The sequence below is a fragment of the Engraulis encrasicolus genome, chromosome 3, assembly GCF_034702125.1.
Source record: "Engraulis encrasicolus isolate BLACKSEA-1 chromosome 3, IST_EnEncr_1.0, whole genome shotgun sequence".
Taxonomy (NCBI): Eukaryota; Metazoa; Chordata; class Actinopteri; order Clupeiformes; family Engraulidae; genus Engraulis; species Engraulis encrasicolus.
In genome coordinates, this window is record NC_085859.1 from 6,326,112 (window position 1) to 6,346,088 (window position 19,977).

Genomic DNA, 19,977 nt, shown 5'->3' on the forward strand with positions numbered 1-19,977 from the left:
CTTATTATTTCTAGCTTCGAACTTAATATTAATATTTCAGGACAAAAAATTATTTAAAAAATCACAAAAATTATAATGGTAAAAAACTCCATTGACACCCATTCATTTTGCACTGTCCCGTGGTTAGGGTTAGCCAGTTGTGGCTAGTAGCAAGTTCCGTGAGTGAACACCCCCTGCCGCAATCCAGGTCAATGGGGCACCTAAGTCACGCCCTCTACTTCCTGGTTCATGGGGCAGAGGGAGTCAAACAATGATTGCTGGGCTTGAAAATGACCATAAAATGACTGGGCTTAAAAAAAGAAATGGCATTGGTACCATGTAACGGAGTCTAACCAGTCCCACCAGGAAATCGCGGGCATTTTCTCAAACAATCGCGGTCGGAATTGCCAGATGGTGCACAAGGATTTCCAGAAAATCGCGATAAAAGTTGCGGAGCTTCTTACTGTGTTGTTGCGATTTTGTTGCGGCATGAAGTGAAAGGTGCGATTTTTGTTGCGATTTTCAATGCGTTTCCCCACGCTTGAAAGTAAAGGACACTGCCACATTCCAGTCCTCTGGTGTTTTTATATTATTTCCATTTTTATATTATAATTTTGGTTCTTAGGCAAAGCAGGGAAGCTGCCAGGGCGAGTTTTTAGCCAGAATGTCGTCGTGAAAAGTTCCATCTCTTTCATGCTGTCATTACGACACCCTTCATTACAATGCTGTTTATGGCCGTTTGACTCTGTTTTAAATGTCATCACCGTTTCAAATTGTAAGCATACAAACTTCGTATCATGTCGATATCCATTCCTGACTTAAAAAAGTGGATACATAATTAACTATAAGTAGGCGGGCGGAATTGGGCATGTCCACCCAGTTGAAGAGGCTGCGCGACAGGAACTCTTGTGACTGAAATCCTGGTTAATGTGAGTCGTCTGCTACACATAGCCTGCTTGTGTCGCCGTTTAATTTTCAAGCTTGTCAAAAGCAACACAAATAAAAGCAGAGAGAGGGGTCGCTTTCGAAAGAAGGCATAGCCTAGGTTTTTTTTTTGTTCTCCCGCGCCGTCAGCCGGCTTTAAATTAACGGCTGATGATCATCATTCAATGTAACGAGGATGGAGTTCACAGATTTCCTTTTGTGAAGGGTGCTTGCTGAATAATGCTCAGAAATTATATTAATTTTGGTGCTCTTGTGAATATAAAAGATGACGACATTGTTATCTATAAAACACCACGTCGCCTGCAGAACGGAGGTCTCAGCTGTCAATCAATACCGTCAATCGTGCAAGGAAGAGAGAAGGAGAGGGAGAGACAGAAAGTAGTTTTCCAACTTACTCCCACAGCTTTCCAACGTGTCTGCTCTGGATTTATTCATGTTCAGTGTTCCTTGTCCGTTTGACCGCGCCAGGTTAAACGAAAGTGATTTCACGACACGGTCACCACGGTCACCAAGTGCTCGTATCCAGCCATAGCCCAATTTGCGCGAAAGAGATTACTATATCGGCCAGGCACGCACGCAGCGTTCACAATGAAGGATGGAAATTACTGCTTTGTTTTGGACAAGGCATTTGCACATCTCAATTCGGAGGGAAAATGTTGCCTTCTGTATGCGCACAAGTCAAACACCAAAGTGGTCCAGCAGGTGGACCGCTTTAGAAAAAAGAAAACACATCTTGTTGTAGGAGCCCTCTGCTTGGCATAATGTAGATGACTGTCATGAAGTGTTAATTATATATTTATGTAGGCCTACCACATTTTAAAAATGTAGGCCTATTGGTTATGCCAGACTAGTCATACATTTTCCCTCCTGTGACCATGCGAGCAGACGCGCAATGAGAACATGGCGTTTCCTACATTCGTATTTATTAGTTTTTTCCCCCTCACCGACAACTTTGTACATGCATAGTAAAGTGCTGGGACTGATTGCTAGGTTACTTTTTTATTGTATTTTTTATTGTATTATCCTTTTTGAAAGGAAGTTTGTCGACGTCAGTGAAGTCAGCGCAACATGGATTGGTTCAAAGTGTTCAAAGTTGCGGGAAAACGTGGTGATTGGTTAAAGTTACGCTCTCGCACAGAATTCTCGGGAATTCATTGAAGTTGCGAAAAACGACGCGATCGCAACATTGCGATTTCCTGGGGGGACTGGTCTAACTAGCAGAGTTGGCGTGGAACGTTAGTAAACCTCCCTTCCGACAGCCTTCTACAGTGTCAATGCCGTTGGGCAGGGGGACTGGTCCTTTAGTCCAGCGGTATCATACAGTACCTGCCATTTCCCAACCGATGTAGCTTAGTTGACGAGGTCGCAGGTTCGCGCCTTGAGGGGGACGATCAGGTGCAAGATGACCTCAGTCATAACCATATTTTATCAGTACTTAGAAGAAAATGTATGTTTTAAATTCAAATGACATGAAATTTATTGCATTTATGTTAAACATTTTTGTCCTGCACCCTAACCTAGATGCCTACCCCTGCCGTACAATGTACTGTGCGCAATGAGGCATACCATTCGGATATATAAGACAGATCACCCTTTGCAAACATATCATTGGTCTATTCATGGAAGTCTACATTACTGTTGATTAGTGGTGTGGATTGGCACTGCCCTCACGATCCGATTCAGGAGGTAGCGATTCGATTCGATTCTATCCGATCCGATTCAATTCTACAATGCATTGCAATGCATTACATTTCTACTGAAAGCAAAGCAAATGTTTAATCAGTCATGATGAGGCAATACAAGTAGACAGATACTGAGCAACAATTTATTGGCTGTTTTCTGTATCAGTCTTGCAATGTTTTGAAGTGCTTTTATTTAATTTAACATTCATTTGCTCTCGAAATATCCATGGAAGTAATTGAAACTTAAAAAAATGGCCAGATCGATTCTGGATCGTCCATGCCCCGCATTGGATTGCATCGCTGAATCGATCATTGTTGACAACACTACTGTTGATTGGATGCCACCAAAAGACATTTCCTTTAAAATAACATGTGTCAGAGAATAAATCAGAGAATGTGTCAGAGATTTTGACAATAAAGTACACTTGACTTGAAGTGAAATTATGAATTACTTTGGCAACAAATATGGCTTGCCAATGAAAATGTGCCCTGCTCCCCCTGAGAATGTTACTGTTTGCTAAAACAAATAAACAGTAGTAAGAGAATAAGAAGGAAGGAAGGAAGGAAGAAGTTATCAAGTGAACCCACATCCTCACCAAAGTCTCCTCTCCCTAGCAATAACAAGATCAGGGCAAGTTACATACTTAATGCTGCAATTATATACAAAAGTGGTAATATTTTTCCTCAGAACGTGAACAGGTTTATAAGATCAATGCTAAACATTTAGCCTTACATACAATATAGTGCTGTTAAAAACTTAGTTGTTCCCTCTGTCAGAGGAGAGACATAACTTCATAACAAATCAGTACCGGCCCGGGACAAGAGGTCTAATTAAGAGTATTTTTGTGACCAAAACTCAGCATTGAGAGCACTTATACATTTTGTTCCCTAGCATGAACCCTTTCGTGGGATTTGAGATAATTTATCAGAGCAAAAGTCTTTCCACAAAGAGTGCACTGAAATGGTTTCTCCCCTGTATGGAGTCTCTCGTGTTTTTTGAGATCGTGCTGGTGACCAAAGTTCTTTCCACACAGTGGGCACGGAAATGGTTTTTCACCAGTATGGGTCCTCATGTGTATGCTGAGGTTCCTCTTGAAATTGAATCGCTTATCGCATACAGTGCACTGAAATGGTTTTTCCGTGGTGCTATGGAGGCATATAAGGTGGGACTTGAGACCGCTTTTCTTACCAAAGCGCTTTCCACAGTGAGGACACTCAAATGATTTTTCCCCTGCATGGGCTCTCATGTGCTCATTGAGATAGCCCATTCGGGTGAATCCCTTTCCACACTGAGAACACTGAAAAGGCCTCTCGCCAGAATGGACCATCTTGTGTTCCTTGAAACTGGTTGAATGTGCGAATGTCTTTCCGCAGTCAGAACAGTGAAATGGCTTTTTTCCTGAGTGGATTGCCTCGTGCTTTCTCAAGCTGGACTGGTGGTTAAACATCTTCCCACACTGAGAGCACTGAAAGCGTCTCTCCTCGGACGGCATCGCCCTCTTCACACTGCTCTCCTGAGAGTTCTCAGGACCAAGACTCTTTCCACTCTTTTCCTCTGATTGCCCTCCCCCTTCATCAAGTTTCTGGTTGCCGTTTGCACCAGAGTGCTTCATCTGATGCTTCTCCCAGCAGCTCTTGTAATTAAACCCCTTTCCGCACTGGGAGCACTCAAACGGTTTTTCCCCAGAATGGACCATCTGGTGCTGCTTGAGTTCACTTTGTACACTAAAACTCTTTTCACATGTAGAGCACTCAAATGGCTTGTCGCCAGAGTGCTTGGTCAGATGCTTCTCGAGGCTGCTCTTGTAGGTAAAGCTTTTCCCACACTGAGGGCAATAAAGTGGCTTCCTTCTAGAGGGCGTCATTTCATCATCATGCTCCTCCCCTGCATGGGATCTCAGGTGAATATTGAGTCTCAATTTGAGCCAAAATCCCTTTCCGCATTGAGAGCATTGAAATGGCTTTCCCCCTGAATGGACCATCTCGTGTTGCTTGAGGTCTTTTTTCAGCTTAAAATTCTTTTCACATTTAGAGCACTGAAACGATTTCTTGCAGCTTTTTTCTCCTGAATATATGGCCTGGTGTTTTTTCAGGTTGGAACTCTGGTTAAATGTTTTCCCACATTGTGAACATTGAAATGTTTTCTGTCCAATATGAGTCATTTCATGCTTTGTGAGGTTGATCTTGTCAGTGAAGCTCTCTCCACAAATAGAGCATGGAAATGGCTTGGCTTGACGACGTCTTCCTTTCCTGTTCTCCTCTCCATTCCGGCTTCCATTAGATTGGACACTTTGGCCCTCACCTGCAACATAAATCAAACAGTTTTCAGACATGACATAATTCTTTTTTCCATTCCACATAAACCAGACTTGCCCAAATAATACATTACATCACATTAGATATAGCTGACGCTTTTTGTCCAAAGCAATTTACTGTTACTGGTTAAAGTCCCTGGAGCAGTGTGGTGGTTAGGTGCCTTGCTCAAGGCCACCTCAGCCAATGAGTGTGGTTGGGAGTTGAAGGGATTCGAACCAGCAACTAGGGGTGCGCAGTATGGACGGTATACTATCGTGCGTGGTATTTTTCCCCCCAAGGTATGGATTTTGTCCATAGCGCTCTACCGCCATAGCGCATTGCGTCCTGCAGATGGCAGTAATAGACAACGTTTTGAACATCCACCGACTGTCTCTCGTAGTAGCAAAAGAATAAGTGGTTGTAGAACAGGGGGCGTATTACAGAAAACTTCCTATCTTCAGTCGTCCTATCTTAACTTTTGACTTGAGATAAGATTTTTTCCAGTTTGGTATTACAGAAACAAATCCTAACTTCATTTAGGATTCTTATCTTATCTTTGGAAATCCTATCTTATCTTGAGTTAGGAATCCTAAAGTAGCGATCTAAACATCTACGATCTACTTTTTATGTCTGTTACCTGACAACAAATGCACCGCTACCTAGCAACAGTAGTGCGACGCAAGCTAGAATACACACAGATTTGACTGCTGCTGCATCTCGCGGTCTGCGTGACACTAAACCAGAGAGGAAGAGGACGTAAATATTTCGCTCATTACTTTTAAATAACGCACTTATTAGTGACGTTCCACCGAACGGATTTATAATAGGCCTACAGCAACATCTGTGAGGACGAAATTAGGTCATTCTCGCTGCCTGCAACCTCAAGTTGACCAAATGCATTGGTTTCAAATTCAGTCCCAATAAAGTGCTTCCCATTATCCATATTTTCATCCCAATGCTTTGTTTTTCCAAGCGAATGCACGCAAAACAGTTAAGACGTAATTTCAAAGAATGTCTTTGTATGACCAGCGCATGTAGGCCTATATAAATAAATGACAATTAGCCGACTTGGCTTGACCCAATGGTCGGCTGTCAATTAAGGAAGTTGATATCGGACTTCATATCGAAGTCGGGTATATTTATCATCAACTCTTCACTTCACACATCGTTTGGGTCAGTCAATATAGCCTAATTTAATTAACATTTCATCCGTTCACAATTGCGTTGTTTTCCCGGATAGACTTCACTGTTAGCTCTGGCTGAAACAGCAAGCTGAGCGTGGGTAAATGGTGATGAACACCAGCTAAATTTTGGCTAACAAATCAATGGATAACTGGAATTAGGACAGCTGGGTGGCTGTCCTAAAGTTAGGACCAATTATTTAGGATTTTTCGAAGTTAGGATGCTTCTGTAATACCCCTTTCTTAACTTAAGATAGGATGCGCAAAACAACTTAGGAAACGCTGTTCTGTAATACGCTTTTCCTAAATTCGGTCCTAAAGTGCCGTTGCTGCGGCAACTAGACCGATTAGAGAAGATTCTCAAGATAGGAAGTTTCTGTAATACGCCCCCTGAAGCACAATTTCATTTAAGCTTTAAGTGTAAAATGTATAGTTAGTGTAGTGAACTATTGTTTTAAACTGCATGTGATTTCGATTCTGGTCTCCACAATTTAATGTACAGTGGTGTGGAATTTCCACAGTGGAAAGCAAGTTAGCAAGCTAACAGCCCAAGTCATTCATGTCAATGCTGGTGTCTGACAACAGAAATGTGCTAAATCTATGTGCTACTGGTTGCTTTACATTTGCGCCAGCCTTACTGTATGTTACTGTGTCCAGGTGAGATAAAATCATTCACAATATCTGGCTGGGTGTTAGTAACTTAGATGACTGTTCACTGTTTAAAATGTGATTGAGCAATTTCGCTAACGTTAGCATGCTAACCGCTGCTGCAGTGATAGCTGACATTTAAATGCATTAGTTCTACAATGCATTGCTAGCTGCCTCATGTGGAAGTTCGTTTTTTTTTACTTTAACAATAACAGCTGAACTATTAGGCTTGGCATAATCACAGATGCAAGCACACATTTCCAAATTACCCCCACCGATTTATTGGATAAAATCCATGTTCAGTTTGACACCCCTCCCTTCCCTAGTTTAACCCCTTCTAGACTTGGTGAAATTGACAGTGTTGTAGCCTGCATTGCATTGCATTGCAAAATGCATTTTATATAGTTTTTGTTTGTTTTCAAAAGATTTGAATAGCAAGAATTCACACACATTCCAAAAATGCAAAAGTAAAAAAAAAGGTGTTTTGTACATTTTGCGACGGAATGCTTAAATTTTACACAAATGTAAAATACCGTGATATATACCGTGATATATACCGTGGCTAAAATTATACCGAGGTATACATTTTAGGCCATACCGCCCACCCCTACCAGCAACCCTCTGATCTTAACCCTCTACCCACACAGCAGAGGACTCCGATGCGGAGCCGCGTTCAAGTCACCACATCCGTGTCACTGTCACATCCCTTTGGGTTCCACTTGGTGGATCAGGGTCGCCACCGTGCGCCGCCCCAAATTCTACTGTCAAAACGCGGACCATAATCGCATCCATATCTGATTCACAAACGCGGACGCGCTGTAAAATCTAACGGACGTTGGTACAGTTTTTGTTGGGGCAGACACGACCGAACAGCGCTCTCCAGTAAGTATTGATTTATTTATATTAGGTGATACACAAAAGTACACAAAGTATATCTGAAGCTTTTATACTATCAATGCTTATTGATATTTGGTATGATTTTGTTTTATGACTTTAAAAAGTGTATGTAAACCCTAGTTGTTTTCAAAACGAGACAGCTAGTTCATTCATTCAAAGACATGGAGAACTACATTGGCTATTGTAGTATTTCCTAAATGCTGTTAAAATATGATGCCATCCGATACATGGAGGAAGTGCAGTTGAATAAAAATTATCTACATTGTGCCCATTTTAACAGCCTTGTTTACGTTAGCTTGCTAGCCAGCTACTAGCAAACCGGTTGACTGAAGCAAACTAAAGTTAAACGTAGGTCTAAGTGTTCAAATACTCTTATGAAACGGCTGAATTTGGCTCGTGGTACACTTTTACACGGATTGGTGATGCTCTCAACAGGTTTGGCACCAACTGTGTTTTTAACGGTACAAATCCTAAAGCGGTGGCATCATGTTTTCCTCACGTTAACGAAATCCAGGCTAATTATTTATTAGCAATTAATGGATGGCCATGAACTGCGCCCTCGTCCCATATGCTGTCCATCATTGGTGAATGAATGAAGTAGCTGGGCTCATAGTTTGATACAGATGTCCGTGGTTGGGCTACACATATCTGAATTTGTTCTTAATCTTGTGCAACAGTAAACAGGTGGAATTACCTCTGGGTCGGACAGGGCTAGCCAGCTGTAATCCACCCTGCTACGGTGATGCCCGCCTGCCTCCCGGCTTTTACGACCAAGAGTAAGTAGGACATTGTACATCTTAATATTCAACATCATTACTGTCACAGGATAGAGATGTGAAAGAGCGTTGTCCATTCCGTATGCAATGTCTGATTGTCATCTTACGAAATTTAAATGAAAGCTCTCTAAGTTTAGCTCTGTTGCCTTTTCAGATCGGAGCGCTGATGTGATGTTTCCCCGTCGACTGATGAGGGAAGGAAGAGAATGCAGCCACGACACGCGATTGTTCAACATGACAGTGAGACAGAAAAATAATGTCAAGATAAATAAAAAATCATGATGAGTGAAGTTCCTCGTCAGGTTGTGTTTTTTTCGGGATCTTATTTAAACGGTGTCTAGGCCAGGTCTGTGTTATCTGTAGAATTAAATCTAAATGCTGTTTGTAACGGTTAACTGGTTTAGTGTTCGTTTATTGGGATTATAGCATAATAAGAAAGTAACTTTATGAGCACGGATCCAAAATGGTCCCGGCCCGGAACATCTATGAGTCCGGAATGGGTCCGTAACTGATAAAAAGTAGTGGAACCGTGACGGATACAATAAGTGGACACGGAATGAGTCCGCATCGGATGTCGCGCCTCCGAACCGGTCTCACTGCGGAGGTACGCTTCTGCACGCGGATCCGTTGCGGGTGACAAACGGGTCCCTTTTGAGTCCGCACCACGCCTCCGCGTCGGATGATAGGCGGCGTGCAAGTGGACGCCGATACGGCCCCGTTTACCGGATCCGTTCCGGAGGATGACCTCCGGATGGTGGACTCCGCTGCGGATCCATTACGGTGTACTTTTGCTGTGTGGGTTTTTGAATAGGCCGGAATCCTACCAGGAATTCTAAGGAAAAATTGACATTTTGGTCATATTCTAAATAATGTCAAATAACTTGAAAAGAAATAAAAAGTGTCAATTACAAGTTACTTTCATATTAAAGTAGAGAAAACACACTTTCAAATGGTATATCATTTATGGATAATTAATTGTTCAGTATTCCCATAGAGTGCCTTTTATGTGGATTAAATGATAAAAATATGATAAAATCCGATATTATCTAGGCCTATCTATCTATATATCTATATATTTAGGCCTATCTATCTATCTATCGATCTCTCTATCCATCTATCTATTTATCCTTCCGTCTATCCATCCATCCATCCAGGGTCAAAGTTGAACAATGATCATGTGACGACAACAAATGTCGTTCACCCAAAAGTCCTGTTTTCAAGCGGTATAACTGTAATGGACTTGCTCATAATGTTTAAACTAAACCATGCCAAGGACGTGTAAGGGTAACCGTAGAAGTGTCCGTGGAAGCAGACAGGACATGAACGGAGCTGTAAGGAAGTTTCCCCCCCAATTTGGCAGAGGTAGATGCGCCAGGCATCACCGACTTTGACCGGAATTGAAGGGCTACAAGCACCACGTTGGTAGGCTATTATTGAAAGTTAGCATTCAACTCAACGTCTGTTCGCGCACATTTTTATGAAGGACAACGTGGAGTAGTAACAGTCCTTGACTGCTTTGCCAAAGCTGACACGCAAAATGAGTAGCCAATTGTTCCATGCTGCGCTTCCTTCACGATGCGCCGGTTACGCAGAGCTGTCGCTGTAAGTTGTTCCAGGAAACTAAGATAGTTGGATACCAACATATGGTTTGACTCTGAAAACACACCGAAGACACTTTACATTTTTAATATGTAGCGTGTAGACATCGGCTGGACAGTTGTGTTTGCTATTTAGGACCATGGCAGAACTTATCACAGTTGAACACCATCTCATAAGCCTAATAAAACAACATGATCTAAAAATAGCCTAAATAGTCATACACATGTGCTGTTGACCATGAAAATAGATCGAAGAGGGTTGGAAGTGTTCATATTTAGTGTATATTGGTTGTAGAAACAGAATGGTTGTGTTTGTAGCCATCCAATCTCGGACGGCCGTCATTTGAATTGACGCCAGATTGCCAAATCGCATAAAGCGGCGCATCTCGTAACAAAATCTAAAATACTGAAAAATAATATAATATAAACATATAGTTTTTATACTGAAAGTATATCGAGGAGGGTCTGTAATATTGAGCTAAAGTGTTTGAAAGCTGGAAAAACTGCATGATGACGGCCGTTCAGCTGTATTTTCATATGAAAATATTCCGGCCGGCCGCGGCCGTTCTGGTACAGATCCAGCCGGACGTTCACGGCCGTTATGGTAGCTAGAGGGTTAAAGGATAACTCCAGCCAATTTCAACATGCAGTTGTAATGCTCACACTACCCTGGACTTGTCAGTATCTGAGTTTTTTTTTCCTTCAGACTTTTCCGAGATCCTGGTCACTGTAATGGGGGCAGGTGCTTGTTTACAGTAAAAAAAAAAAAGAAAAAGAAAATAAAATATTCCTACAAACATCCAAAAGGTTAGACAACTAGCAAACAGTGCTACCTTTTGGGAAAATATTTGGAGTAGGCCTATGTTAAGAAAGTCTTTAATGTACACAAAATCTGCCCCCATTGGAATAGCTCAGATCTCGAAAAGGGCTGAGCAAAAAAATGCTCCTTCAAGTGCATGTCCTTAAAGGAACAGTACACCCATTTTTGATTTTCACATATTTGCAGTATTTCCCAGCATTATTCATGAATCTGCATATCGTTTTCGTCTATGCGTTTCCATTGCCTAGTTTAACAGTATGCTCAAATTAAGCGTAGCAATGCAAGTCTATCGGGGCTAACAAAACATCATCAAATGTACTTATAAAGTACTTTAAAATTAATGTAAAATGGTCTGTTCCTTTAAGAGTATTATGAGAGATTCCACTCTTCCAGGTGGTATTGCACTCTAGGGGCGTCATCAGAGAAGTGCAGACTCCATTCAGAATGAATGGGCTGTGCTCTCTCAACAGCGGGCCCTAGGTGAACTGCAGGCATGGATAAAATAGGGAGTGGGGAGGCTGTATGTAAAACTGGTTGCGAACACACACGCACAAACAGACAGTGCCGACCCTAAAGAGAGAAGACCTGCCGCCCTGAAGCGTGTACGTTGCAAAAAAAAAAAAGAGAGAGATTCTGAAAAGTACACTTGTTATGCTATTCTGAGAGGAAAGAGGCTGTTCCAGAAGCATGGTTTGTTGTTTCAAGACAGTAGCCCCTTAATGCGCGCCGTACCTCCTGAGGCACGCTGTAATAGACATAGAAATGTAACTACCATAGCACTACAATACTATGACACAACACAGGCCCTTTAGTAATGCACCACGAATTGGTCATTACCATACTGGTAACAATGACTTTATAAAGCCGCGCCTTAAGGGGTTAAACTACTGACTGAACTGAGGACATCATCAGGAACGCCTGTGTCTGTGGTACCCACATTTACAATGTCCATTTAGAAATGTAAACATGTTATTCCAGATTGGCCCGCAATGTATGGGGGGAAAAAAGGACCAATACTAACAAGGCATTCAATTAGGAATTAATTCATTAATCGTTAGTTGATTGCCTTCTCGATCGACTTACGATTAATTGATGAGCAGCGTTTTTACCCCGAAATCATGTTTCGAAACTCAACCGGGAGATTATTACTGTATTGTATTGATTGCTGCACCTGAACTCCCAGCTGTTAAAAATAAAGGACGTCGGCCCGTTGATTCCACGACTGAAGGCACATTCCAATAGGGCCTACGCGGCTGTATATTGCACAATTATTCACACATCACATCAAATCACCAGGGTGTCCGCGGAGTCTAAAAAAGTCTAAAAAAGTCTAAAATTACACATAATCCATTTTAGGCCTAAAAAAGTCTAAAATATAGGGATTTTTTGCACTTGAGTCTAAAATTGCGTTTGAGTAATTTAAGACCTACGTTTCAATGCAAAATATCGACAAAGGATTAATGTTTATTTGTTCTGTTTTGCTTTGTTTTTACGTCCTTTTCCACGCCACTTTTTCTGGTATTGTGGCAGTTATGGTCTGTGTAGTTCTACATGAAATGTTGCTGTTTGTAACGTACAATAATAAAACTACAGATGTTATACGGAAATGTACTGTAGCTCCTCCTCCCCTTTCACCGCACAGTCTGACTAGAAAGCCCACTTTAGTGGTGTTATATCTAGACATTGTTTATATCTAGACGTTGTAAAAGCGATATTGGCGTTGCGTTGGCCATACATTAGATAACTAGGCTTCTTGACTGTCTTAAACACCTGGAAGAAGTTAACTAATGAGGGATAGTCAGTCACCACCTCATTGAAAAAGATTTCTATTTGGAAGGATGTCGATTAAAAACAGAAGACAAATGTGACAGTGCAAGCCAAGGGAATATGTCAGCACCAGTGTGAATCGTTGCAGGTAAGAAGTGATTTTTAGTCCTTGCAGTGGTGATGGAATAGTCAGGTGTTGGCTGTGGCTTAGCAGTCTAGCGTAGTTGTTAGCCTCAACGTTGGCGAAGCTTGATTGTGTCTGTGCGAGAGTAGCGACAGTGTGTGTGTGGCTAATCTGAAATTATGAGTGATTTAACAGTCGAATTCCCATGGAAGTGCCTTTGTTGTAGTCCTATTCTGTTTGATGCCTTGGTATTTTGTGCTGGTTCTGTGGTAGCAATTTGCAAACTGGTGGGCATTTGAGCTGTTACGGTCATGTCCACGCACAAACGTTTGTGCTGTCACATGCACTTCTCATTAGCTCAAAGTCAGTCCGTCAATGTTTGAAAGACCTCAGGAGTCAAAGCACATGAAACATATTGTGCAATTCATTTAACAAAATGGATAAGATATGCTATGTTGATGGATGATTTAATTGTTATAACCCCGTTTTGCGTTTTCTTTGCCTGCTGCTTATGAATTGATCACCATTTAGCTTCACGTTATGCTGCTTGAAAATATGTTAAGCCTAAACTACGTCTACATCAAAAGAGCCCTAGATTTTGAATACCGTAGCCAGCTGCGCATTACCGACTCTCGCGCCGTGGCAGAATCTTTCTCGCGTCGCGCTCTTGAGCTGTCATGCAAGTTACACTCTCGCTTGCGTGAGACCTCTGGTACAACCCCCCTAAAACGAATAAAGCATGAATCTTTGGATTGAGTGGCATGGGCTGAGTTGGTCAAAATTTAGAACTATTTTGTTATTAGTATTAACTGCCACAAGACGTTCTCTTGGACACCTCCAATAGATGAAACAAATAAACGTCATTTTATGGCAGCATTTTATGGCAGTAGTGGTGTTAGCTCATGTTCTGTTCTTGGTTAGGTCCTCTTGATATAGGCTTGCACACATGGCAATCACATTTTGATTTAAAAACCTCAGTCAGTGCAATGTAAAGACAGGCTGTTCACAAATGCTGGCTTTGATAACTTGAAATTGTGAAAGCGAGCATTGCACCTTCTCACTGGTCATTTATGATCAGATCTCTTTATGCTTATAATATGCACTAGTGTGTGTGTGTGTGTGTGTGTGTGTGTGTGTGTGTGTGTGTAGTGTAGTGTGTGCAGGGCCACTGACAGCTTTTACCGGGCCCGGGGCTAAATCATCTGAAAGGGCCCCCCTCTCAATAAATACAATACAATTGGGTCCCAATTCTGAGGGGCCTCTTTCTCTGGGGCCGGGTCAACTGTCCCCTCCCCTGTCGGCTTCTGTGTGTGTGCGTGTGTGCGTGTGCTTTTGTGTGTGTGTGTGTGTGTGTGCGCGCGCGCGCGTATCAATTGACCACAATCTGGCTTTATTTCATTTTTTATTACTCCGCGAAGGTCTAAAATTTTGCCCATGATGGTCTAAAAAAGGTCTAAAAAAGTCTAAAATTTCACTTGTTAAAAGCTGCAGACACCCTGAATCACAAATTAGAAGTCTCTTGCAGTTGTTGACCTATGCCAAATTAACGCAGCGTTCCCAGGAAGGGTGCACCAATTCAAACAGGTAGAAGTTTGCTTATAGCCAAAGTATAGGCTACAATGTAAAAACATTTTGTAATTATGTAAGCCTAGGCCACATATTTATGATAAGGAGTTGTTGCGCTACAACTGCTGCTCAAGTTGGTGATCATAGTCATCTCAAGTCCAACTTGAAAACGGCGTACACCGTCTGAGAGCAGTCGTAGGATTTCATCTTTCCTGCGCTTACGATGAGATTTGATAAATGCCAACTGGTCGTAGGAAAAGAACGTACGCATGACGTACGTACGATTCTCGTTGTACGCGGCTTTGATGAATGAGGGCCACTGTGTTGGTTAACATGAACAGGAACATTTCACTTACTTTCTGGAAATGCAATTTCCTCTTCCTCTCCTTCTTCATTGATCATAATCATCTTTTGATGCCCAGGGCCAGGAGCGCTGGACGACGCCTCCTTCTCCTCCTCTTCTATTTTCTCTCTTTCTTCTTCCTCCTCCTCCTCCTCCTCCTCTTCCTTGCCTTCTTCATTGGTGATCATCGCACTTGTCGCCTCCTCCTCCTCTTCTTCTATTCTATCTCTTTCTACTTCCTCCTCCTCCTCTACTTCATCTCTTTCTTCATCTTCTTCTTCCTCCACCTCTTCTTCTCCGCCATCTCTTTTTCCCTCCTCTTCTCCATTTTCATTAGTAACTACAATCTTCAGAAACCCTGGGTCAGGAGCAGGAGACGACTCATCCTCTTCGGTGTTAATGTCTTGGTCCAATTGAGACGTCTCATCCATTGTGTGATCTGCAAGTTAAGAAGAGCATTGCAAGTCATCAAAGTCTTACTCTTCTGTTTCCTCTGTCACTGATATACTGTTTTATAGCTGAAGTAATAAGTAATAAGCTAAAGTAATGTCATTCGACTGTTCTCAGACCTATTGAATGCTTGCTCAATTTCAAAAATGTGTTTCTGTTTCTTTTTCTGTGTGTGTGTGTGTGTGTGTGTGTGTGTCATGAATATCTATCAAAACTAAGTGAAGTTGAACTGCGCGCTGAAGTCTGGTCTAACACAATGTCAATATTCTGTGCAAACACCAGTTGCATAGATTTTTGGAAATAAAAGTAGACTTACACTTCTCAAATGAGTGTGTGTCCTTCGAAGTGCATCAGCCTTTGTAATCACGCCCAGTGATTGGATACTCCTTAGAGTTCACCAAAGAGTATCCAATCACTGAGCAAGCATGACTACCGGTAATTAGGCTGATACTTGACATTGGTAAATTGTGTTTGACAGATCGTCCTGTCCATTCATAAGCTTCAAACATTTTTCATATTTTCATCGATTTACACTACAACATCCATTATTAATTATATAGCCCAATCACAACAACATATTGAACTCCAATTGCTTTCAAATAGGCCTACACATACACAAGAGATTGATGAACAGATGCGTGGATGCAGCAAACCTTTTCTTCCGTCTAGCTAAATAACAGTAGTTAAAAATTGCCCTCATGTGGTTACCAAATATTTTACAGTAAATTACTACAGTGCATTTTTTTCCCAATGTCAGAAAAATCATAAGTAGCCTAAATTCTGTAGTAGGGGTAACGAACACGTTCTCAAACTGACGCACCAGTTCTAGAGGCTGCCAAGAAGGCGCCAACTAACTTCCAAAGACTAGACCGGTGGTTCTCAAACGTTTTCCATCATCATCTACCCCCCCCTTCAGAGGGCCTGAATGCTTGTGAGCCCCCCCCCCATGTCAAAGGAAAGGTGACTGGTGAGATTAAACAAAGAGGGACTGCAGTCGAATGCAGATGTGTGTTAATTTCCAATGGTATTCAAATTCATGACAATTAATAATATAATGTTGGTGAGGGCTTTAAACGTATTGACTTATTGGCGAGACAGGAAATCATTTCCTTGGGGGAAAAAAACCCAAAATAAGATGTCACACGCGCCCCCCCAGACGCCCCACTTTGAGAAACACTGGACTAGACCTATTCTGGATTTTCTAAACTCCTGCACCTTGGACTCTTACTACCTCACTATGGCCTTGTCAATTTGTGATTCACGCTAAATACATTTCAGGGATTCACGAGACAAGACTTCTGATAGTTTTAACTGCTGGACGCGCACCCATGCCACCCTTTGAGCCTAGCCAGAAACAACGACGGTATCGATTGTTATTTTGCTGCCAATTACGACTAGGCCCAGGCCATTAGGTGACATGCAATGCCCGTGGACTTTTTTGCTGGGTCTCCGCTCGCATGTGCTACATCGTTGTTATAATGCCAATGTCAACACACATAATACAACACCACATGCAACGCTGAAAATGATCTTAGTTGCGAATGTTTTAACTTTGTCTCGACAGCAGCGCACGAAGAAGTCCCTGGCTGGGACGCAACGCAAATTACACTGGTGTTCTCCTACTACGAAGTCTAACAGGTGATGGCCGATGCCTATGGTCTTACCAGCTGTCGGCTCAGGCTTTGGTTTTCGGTACAAAATCAAGCAGGGCTTGATTGCTGGAAGAAAAAACAAAACTGAAGTTCTGTCTCTCTCTCGTCTCCAACTGCAGCAATGACTGTAGGTTCGCAGTGTGTGAAGCAAGCGGAAATAGACATTTGCAACAACTACCCCGAATTTCAAAACAAAAGCCTGACTATCTTCCCAAACTAGGGTGCGTGGCCTTCCACAAGGGGGTGCGCAATATGCTGTATCACTGACGTGTATAGTATAACTGGACTGCGGATGTTCGATGTGTTGTGAAGCAACGGCTGGGGGCGGGACATGGGACGATTTTTGGGCGGAAGAAGGAAGTAGAGCGCCTTTTCCCATTATTCTCAATGGTGGACTTGAAGCCATATAGTTCCTAGGCAATTCTTGCCGAGTCGGCCCTGTTTCGTTAAAACGGTAGTCTCCCCTCCCTCCCAAACAACCCAGATATTTTTTTCGGGCTGACCCTTTATTTAAGAAAGCTATTAAAATAGTTTAAATGACCAATGAGCATGGCTATTTGGGTTGATTGGCAGTTGCCATTCTTTAGAATTATTGTTTTGATTGACAGGCAGGCCGTTGTCAAGGAGAAGGGCGAGTCTCGCGGCGTCTCCAGGGGAAGCCCCCTCCCTCCCTGCTGCATTACTTTCAACCAGCTCTGCTTTCAACAGCTTCATTACTGCGATGGGTTATTTAATTTTGGTACACTTTCCCCACAAATATGCGTTGTTGTACTTTTGGATGTACTTCTCCGTACTCTGTAAGGACCTCTGCAGTTTTGGTAAGTAAAATAAAAAACATGTATATACGTGGCTGATTGACCAAAATGACTGAGCTTTGTTAAACAAACACGTACGACAATGCTAGCTTGTTATTAGCCCAAGGCAGCATGCCTGATCTTTTCAGTGTTTGATGATCTGTCGGCTTGTCAAGTAACTTAATTATAATTTGAATGCCATTGCTTTTGAAAGCAAAATGTGTCTGTTTGGCGTGCGTCAGGTGTAATTCCCTCCTTCCGTACCGTAGCCAAGTCCTTACATCAAGATGAGTAAACATTTCACTACCATTCTGGCACTATGCTGGCAGTGGCCACATCGGAAAAAGCAACGTAGTCTAGCTGTGTTCCTCCGTCAACTGTTAAATATTGTTTGTTTCTGTGTTGCCAAATTGCTAGTTGGTGATGAAATGATGGTCATTGGTACGTTCGTTTCTGTATGCAAATTGCGTCATTAATGTTGACTGTACTGAGTGACGAGTGCATAGTGTAATGCAAATTGTGTCATTAATGTTTAATTGTAGGCCTACTGACGAGTGCATTGTGTAGTAAACATTTCCCCATCCTCATGTGACATGGTTTCATTCTGTAGGCAAACAACAAACCACACTTCACCTGGAAAACAGAGCCAGGACTCACTGTCAGATAAGTAAAGTTTCAAATCCTTAAAGTATGCTCCTGAGTTTAAGACCAGAGACCTTCCAATGTAAAGCTAACACCATCATCTGCTTACTCTGCATGTGTTTTATATATTAGTAATAAAATAGTAATGAAATATGGTCCAAGTAGACAAATGCTGAGGCACTCTAGGTTGCAATGTTGTTTACTTTTTATTTGGCTACAATGCCTACGCATTTCGGCCCTTATGGCCTTCTTCAGGACGTATAGGCCATAAGGGCCGAAACGCGTAGGCATTGTAACCAAATAAAAAAGTTTTTAAAAATGCAACCTTGAGTGCCTCAGCATCTGACTGTCTTCCTGGACCAAGTTTGAGAGCCCTACACTGATGAGCACCAAGGAAATAAGGTGAAGACCCAGAAGCACTCCAATTACCTGCTTGTGAGTAATGAAATATATGTTGTTCTCATCACCCTTCGTTTGTCATCATTTTCTTTACAGATGTCTGAAAATGTACAGTAGGCTACACACCAGCAGGTCTCACCATAGTCAACATCATCAAGGATTGTCACTCCGACCTGAGAAGAGGCCCCATAGAGACACGGACAAGGACCAGCCACTGTTGCCAGTGCACAACTGAGGACCCGACCAGCCTGCTGCCATCTATGATACTATATAGTACCCGGTATGTAACATTACACTACACTCAGCCAATGCTTTCATCCAAAGCTTATCACTTATTTTTACATGTGCCTCCCAATTTGAAGGGACAAAAAGTAATTGGACTGGATAAAAGTATACATCAAGCGTAGTAAACTCTTAGCATTTTGTCAGTAGCCACTATCTTCAATAATTACAAGGGTACCAATTCTATTGACAGATATGCATGCCCACACCATGAAACTACCACCCCATGATTTTCACTGATTAGGCAGCATGCTTTGAAACATGAGCAGCCCATCTCCTTATCTATTGTGTTTTCTTCCCATGAACCTAAGTTGTTGGTGTATCAAACGGTGACGTATTCTCATCACACTTCATATGCCATTATTTTATTTACAGCGGAGCGGTCTGAAGACGTGGAGTACACTGCAGCAGGTATCACATGACCAAGGACTTGGACAACGTCTCTGTTTTACATCTATAGTGTATTACACAAGTGAGTGTACACCCCCATATTTCTGCAGATGTAATGGGACAATAAAGACATTTGAAAACTGAAAATGAAGTCTGCACTTCAAGCTCATCACATTAAATAAGTAAAACAGGAGCTTGGTGAGCAGACTTAATTTTCAGTTGTCATTTGACTTTGTTAGTCCTGCACCCAAAACTTTTTTGAGAAGGATGTTCATGGGGTTTTTTTTTTCCTTTTTAAACAAATGTAGACATTTGTAGACACTGAAATGTTATAGTTACTCTATATATACCAGTGATATGCTTCAATTATGTTAATGTTACATTAATTCTTTTTTAAAAATAGATTTGTATTTATCGTTACAGCTGAAGATGTGCACAGTACGCTACTGCCTGCATCCTACCACCACAGAGGATCCGATATGCAGAACCAGCTTCAAAAACCATTGCAATTATGAAACACAGTTAATAAATTCTTATATACAGCAGCCCGCACATTTTGTTTAATTTGTAATATTGGTTAACACACTATTGTTACAACTGTTTAGATCGGTGTTTCCCAACCAGGGGTACATGTACCACTAGGGTACGTGAACACAATGCAGGTGGTACATGCATTGGCAGGTATCAATAAAAAGAAATGTATGGAGCATAATCATATTGGGATAGAGCAGTGGTTCCTAACCTATG

The 19,977-nt window shown here is 41.9% G+C and overlaps 1 protein-coding gene and 2 long non-coding RNA genes across 3 annotated transcripts in view; 2 read left to right on the forward strand and 1 right to left on the reverse strand.

Annotated features, from left to right (window-relative positions):
* LOC134445623 (zinc finger protein OZF-like) overlaps nucleotides 1-16,905 on the reverse strand; it is a 29,829-nt gene extending 12,924 nt beyond the window's left edge. Inside the window, exons 1-2 of the mRNA XM_063194668.1 lie at nucleotides 16,736-16,905; nucleotides 14,635-15,060 (exon numbers count right to left, since the gene is read on the reverse strand). Coding sequence (XP_063050738.1) covers nucleotides 14,635-15,052 — 418 coding nt within the window. The 5' untranslated portion in view covers nucleotides 15,053-15,060; nucleotides 16,736-16,905. The remainder of the gene's footprint in view (nucleotides 1-14,634; nucleotides 15,061-16,735) is intronic.
* LOC134445195 (uncharacterized) lies at nucleotides 7,417-8,927 on the forward strand. The gene is made up of 3 exons (XR_010034196.1): nucleotides 7,417-7,612; nucleotides 8,305-8,403; nucleotides 8,558-8,927. It is a non-coding gene; the product is annotated as an uncharacterized LOC134445195 (long non-coding RNA).
* Nucleotides 16,906-18,567: 1,662 nt separating the features above from the next.
* LOC134445196 (uncharacterized) lies at nucleotides 18,568-19,797 on the forward strand. The gene is made up of 3 exons (XR_010034197.1): nucleotides 18,568-18,838; nucleotides 19,216-19,312; nucleotides 19,654-19,797. It is a non-coding gene; the product is annotated as an uncharacterized LOC134445196 (long non-coding RNA).
* The last annotated feature ends 180 nt before the right edge of the window (nucleotides 19,798-19,977 follow it).